The sequence below is a fragment of the Morone saxatilis genome, unplaced genomic scaffold (genome assembly GCF_004916995.1).
Source record: "Morone saxatilis isolate NCDOM2014 unplaced genomic scaffold, NCSU_SB_2.0 Contig6, whole genome shotgun sequence".
Lineage (NCBI taxonomy): Eukaryota > Metazoa > Chordata > Actinopteri > Moronidae > Morone > Morone saxatilis.
In genome coordinates this window covers 5415868-5421867 of record NW_023340206.1, presented here as the reverse complement: position 1 = coordinate 5421867, position 6000 = coordinate 5415868, and the positions used below count along the sequence as shown (strand labels likewise).

The following is a 6000-nucleotide window of genomic DNA, read 5'->3' as shown; positions in this document are numbered from 1 at the left end:
GATATTGTTTTTTTTTTTTTTTTTGAGGGGGGGTGGAGAGAGAGACAGCTCTTCGCTGTTGTTGTTGTTGTTGTTGTAAACAACGAAAAAGAAGAAGAAGAAAAAAAATAGGGGGTGGGTGGGGGGAGAAAAAGAAAAGGAGGTGATGTTTGCTTTGCACAGGGTTCGTCAGTTTCGCGTCTTTTCCGCACTGGTTGTCGGTTCGATTGTGTGTTGCGCGAAAAGGTGAGTGCCTTTAGTGAAGTCAAGGTTAAAGCCCCGGCTGACTGATTCAAGGGGGACCAAGGTGATTGTTTGCCCCCCCCTCTCTCTCTCCCTCTCTCTTCTGTCCTCTCCTTTCAGCGTCAACGAACCGGGCAACATGTCTTTCGTGAAGGAGACGGTGGATAAACTACTGAAGGGATATGATATCCGACTGAGGCCGGACTTTGGAGGTATGTTCGCCGTCAAAAAAGCAAAAAAAAACAACCCCCTCCATTGTCCCCCTCGCGCCTGTAGGCAGCTTTATTTTTGGCGCCACTCGCAGTGTTGTGGTCAGGTGTAGCGGTGTGGGCCTATATCCATATTCTGCTGTTTAACCTCTTCCAGGGGCCCCAGTTGCAGTCGGGATGAGCATAGACGTGGCCAGCATAGACATGGTGTCAGAAGTCAACATGGTGAGTGAATCTTTCACATTCAAATGTCTGTTTTCAGTGTGTTTACCCAACCGCAGTCCCCCCCACCCCCACCCCCACCCCTACCCTGGCACCCATACATCTTCATTTCCTTGCTCCCTTTGCTGTAAGAAGTGCTGATGTAAATCCAGCTTTTCCCACCCCTCTCTTTCTCTCTCTCTCTCTCTCTCTCTCTCTGGGGCCATTATGTGGTGTCGAGATGGATGGGCTGGGTTTCCTGTAAGCAGTAAAACATCTTTATCTCGCACGCTCGCCAGTACAGCGTTACCTTACATGCACAGAAAGCCTATGGGCGTCAAAGAAATCAACGTAACGCGGCCTCCTGCTCCTGTTTCCGACTGTGCTGATAATGCTCGCCATTCTCGGTTTAAATCCTTTTGCAGCCGACAGCCAGAGCAACCCGTTAGCTCTCACTTTGCACCGCTTGTTAACCTCTGGAGCCACAGCGTTCCTCCCAGGAGGACCTCCGAGCTAGACAGCTATCAGGGAAGCTCTGATTGGATTTGCTAATTTTGTGAGCCGGATTCCGCTCGCCCAGCGTTGACCACATGTACCCACATGCCCGGAAAGTAACTTCAGGCTATTCTATCTTAAAATATCAGCCGACGGATGACCCAAATTGCCTCGGCACCGTCTGGCCACATTTTCAATTCTTTTGCAGAGAAATCTGATTTAAAAAAAAGACACCAGATCGAATGGCCCGTTCAGGTTGCTCGTAACTGGTTTGGATCCGGGCTTTTGAAACCCCTCTGCTCTTGGCGCGCTTCACAGCCCATTGCCTGTGTAGGTGTTAACATTATGACTTTTATTAGATACGATGGCTGCTTGAGCCTCCATGGGCCGGCGAAGAGTCAAATTCAGGTCGGTCAGGACGCGGCGGTTTACACCTCGACCTCTATATGGGCACTCCATCAACTCGAGCGTCATCAAAAGTGTACAGAGCATCATTTCACACCTATGAGGTCTGTTCCTTATTGACCAGGAGGGAAAAGGCTAGATTTTTACTGCAGCATATTAGTAAATGATCATCATTTATCTGGTGGGAGGTGTGTGTGTGTGTTGATCAATACTAATGGTTCAATCATTTCTTTACCAGGTGGCCCCCGGCTTTGACTCGGGGGTTGAAACAAAAAGCTGCGTGTCCTTTGACATTCCAAGACACCCACAGAGAAACCCTGTCTCCTAGAAATGACATTTACACACTTTATTTGCTAAATATCTTTAGTGGGAAGTCAAAAAATGGAATACAATATTTATAGATGTGTTTCCACTAGTGTATAATTACCTGAAAGTAAGAATTGTTACGTTAGAATGAGGTGTTTTTATGTAGAGATTCAGCTCAGAATGGACAAACCAAACACATCTCTTGAGGTTTTTTTTTTATTTGCACGTTTCACGGCCACCGTAGTTTCTCTTTCGCACTTGGGAAGGCAGGGTGAAACTTCTAGTAAGTTGATGATTTGGAGGTTTTGGACTAAAAACAAGCAACGTGGACTACTTTCTGTCATATATTACAGTGTATTTTAACCGTTGTTCCATCAGCCTTGCTTTATACTTTTGACCTCGTACTTTGTGATCCTCAATTATTCTCCATTTATTAGAGATCATTCTTTATCTCTGTAAGTGTGTTATATGTTTTGTAACCTCCATGTTTTATGTTCTATGTGGTGCTGCTGTCAGGACACTCCTGTAAAAACTGAATCTCATATGTGTTTGAAATAATAACATATTCTACAGTGAACCCTACTGCTTTTAGCCGAGGCTCAGTGATCCATGCTATGAGCTTTGTTTGCCAACAGTTCATCTGCTAACATTAACCAGCGAGCCAGCTAGGCTATTCTCCGAAGAGCACACAAAGGCAGCGGATCAACCGGGGGAATCAGACAGCTGAGATCACACTTAAACTGATAATTAATTAGCTCCATTTCTCATCGCCACCACCAGTGCACTGGGGGACTGCACATGTGCGTCTGCGCTTGTTAGGAGAGGGACAATTTCGTGGCAGTCGTCCAGCGTTGAAGCCGAAACAAGACCGGTCAAGCTGTTTGTTATTTTTGCACCAGCGTTTGACATTTGGTGCGTGCTTTTCATCCGATGCCTGGACAGTCCGCGGTTTTAGCATGGGGGATTTGTCCCGCAGGAAATAGATAATGAGTGCTTTTGTTCTGACAGTGACAGTGCTTTGCTTTATCCACTGAGCAACACTATAAACAGCACAGCCCCGATAAATGCTGCACTCTATTTCTTTTATTTAAAGTATTTTCAAGTTATTAGGCTCCATGCTGCATTCATTTCAATAAAACTTCAGCCTGGTGGAATGACCCACAGGCATAATTGGGAGACAAGTTTTAAAAGTTGAGGATTTATCTGCTTGCTATGCTGAAATGAGGCCTGGATCCTTCGCAGCTTGTTCTACAAGGAGCGCAGATTTGCAAAACAATACTGCCAAATATTAAGCTCGATGTGACGTTCCCTCCCATGCAAAGAGAAATAACAGAATCACTGTATTATAGAACACAAGCATGTAAAGTGCCTGAGGTTTTTTTGCAGTTTCTGAGTTAAGGTCCCCGTGTTGCAGCTTTAGCGTGGGATTCTGATATCTAAAATCTCTTCTTGTAGAAAAACTAGACAAAAGTGAAGGGTCATTTTTCAGAGGTGGTAGTAGTGAGGTATAATGTTAACTGCAAATAATATTAGATGTTAAAATTTCAGATAAATGAGTGCAAAGGGCTAATTGAATCTGGGGGTTAAGGTTGAGGGGAAGGGGTGGCAAATGAGTGTGAGTCAATAGAATGTCCTTTATTACGAGGCAATGTACGTGTGCATGCATGCGTGTGGAGACTGTTTTAGAGAGAGGACTGATTGATGCGTGTAATGGGATGGAAACAAACAGGCATATCCTCAAATAGTCTATGCAGGTTTAAAGTGTATGCGTATATTATATAAGGGACTGTACACAAATTATTAGTGGGGTGGGGAGGTGAAAAATAGATACATTTTCTTTTTACTTTTTTTGTGAGAGCAGAGAGGGGCCATTTCATTTTTATCATTCCAAATGTATATTTTAGCCTTCCCCATGCATGATTAATTAAACTAACGAAACAAAAGTCTGCATCATAACAGAAAGTAAAACTCAGTCTGTATTATAATATAGCATTTTACTTAGTAGTTAAAAATAGAGTTGCTGGAATAGTCATCATTTTCTTTCTTTGCCAATTTGGAAATTGTTATCTTTTTCTAATGCTCACTATTGTGAAAATTATTTAACTAAAAGAGCTCTCCACTGACTCAACAGCAGTTCTATAACACCAAAAGGCTCACGATGTTTAAAAAAAAAAAAAAAAAAAAGTCAAAGCAGGCTGGTGCTTACATCACCCACAATGCAACTTGACTAACAGTTCGGTCAGAGATGCGTTATGGTAGCTAACGGCTAATGTAGCCTCGAGCCGCTTGCCTCAAGCAGAGATGAGGAGCAAGCTAAAGAGGTCTTTAACCTCGTTTTTTTTTCCGTTTTCCTTACTTTTTTATAGACCAACCCGACACTGACATCACTTGCAGTTCACACTTCAGATTTCAGCTTCACTTGAAGCATTTTATCAGATTTTTTGCCTCCGGAGCTACATATATGCAGCAGTACTAGTACTCCCCAATGTAAACAGACTTTGATATGTAAAATTGATGGAACTCCCATTTAACATATTAAGGTTCAAATAAGATTACAAGAAACATGCTTTTTAAAAAGTCAAATATGAGACTCAACCCTTGATCCCCACTTGTGTACAGTCCCTTATTGATGAGAACTTCCGAAGTGGGCCTGTGTTTGCTGCTCCACACTGTGCAGTACACTCCTCCATGTTGTATTTGATTCCCAGTGAGAGTTCATTTCATCAACCCCTACCAGAGTCAAAGGTTGCCTTTGCAGCGGCATTAGCCCTGGGAATTCTACAGGACGGAACACTCTGGCAATCAGCGGATCAACAGACCCCGAGACATGAAAGGGAGCGGAGAACTATAAGAGCTAAAGATTTATTGAGCGATGGGATCAAAAGATGTGAGAAATCCAGGCAAAAAGGAAAGAGGCAGAGAGAGGAGGTGGTAGCCGATAGAGACAGCGAGTGAACATGGCATCTGGCTCGTCCCAAGAATCCACCTGGCAGGGCAGGTTGACTGAGTCAGCCACTCCGACGCCTTCGCCGAGCGCGGAGCTCCTGCACTGGCAGATGCTGAAGTGACTGAGAAAGGCACACTAATTACCTCTGAGGTTTCTTTGTGGTGTGCCGGGGGCCTCCGCTGATGAGAAACACATACTAGGACAAGATCAGAGCAAGGCAAACTAGATTATGCGTGTGCTGAGGCAGTGCTTACTTGGAAACTAGTTGTACACTTAGGAACGGATCGCTTTGACAAAAGAAGTGTCGCTTGTAAGTGCTTGTTTTGCAATCCCACTCAGAAAGGGGAGTTTTAAAAGCTTTTTTTTTTATGTTGGACAATTGGTTTAATGTATGGTTTGCAGGTGGAAATGGAAGTATCACCTGAATTTACTAGAGCACAGTGTTTGCCTCCATTTAAAATGTTATGAAATATTGCTATTAGGGAAGTTTAAGAGCACAATAAGGGCACCGCGTGTAGGCGTGTTTTCATTATCATGACCTCCTCTCGCAAAAAAATGGATAAACAGGTGCGATTCTCTGCAGTAAGAGCCATCCGGGCCTTTATTCCGGGTCCATTATCTGTGCCTCGTGAGAGTGATTGTAATTTTGGGAAATTCAATCACGGCACAATGAAGGTAGAGCTCCTCGCACAGGGAACTGGTCAGAGTTTGCTCTGTGAATGTAGTTGCAGTAACAGGCTGAACAAGCTAGTCATCCGTACACCCACGGCTGCGTGTGGGTGTCAGAAAGAACAAAAAATCTGTCATTATGGAGAGGTGAAAAGATCTCTCTTTCTCCAAATGCTCCTGCTGCCCATTTTTTTTCAAATATATTTTTGATTTATTTTATTTATTTGCAGAAAACCCACTAGCACCACAAGCCGTTAGACTACCGTTTCTTTTTTCATTTCTAGGGTTATTTGAATGTATATGTGCGTTTAGATTTCTGCTCAATGGCATCAGGATGACTTTATTAGGTGATAAGGTTAATAATTAAGTTTAAAATACACAACCTGGTCTGACCCTACCCACCAAGGTAACCACACCTGCATACTGTGCACTCCTGCAGCAAAAATTATCTTGGAACCAGATGTTGCCAATGCACAAACTATGTCACCCTAATTATCTCACATAGGTCTTCTAGCTATGCAAAAAACTCTTCTCTGTGCACCGAGT

General features: G+C 43.5%; 1 protein-coding gene across 1 annotated transcript in view; it reads left to right on the top strand.

Moving 5' to 3' along the window:
• The first annotated feature begins 108 nt into the window (after positions 1 to 108).
• The window catches only part of LOC118340012 (gamma-aminobutyric acid receptor subunit beta-3-like), a 38122-nt gene continuing 32230 nt past the window's right edge, over positions 109 to 6000 (top strand). Inside the window, exons 1-3 of the mRNA XM_035677855.1 lie at positions 109 to 225; positions 343 to 434; positions 589 to 656. Of these exons, the coding sequence (XP_035533748.1) occupies positions 146 to 225; positions 343 to 434; positions 589 to 656 (240 nt within the window). The 5' untranslated portion in view covers positions 109 to 145. The remainder of the gene's footprint in view (positions 226 to 342; positions 435 to 588; positions 657 to 6000) is intronic.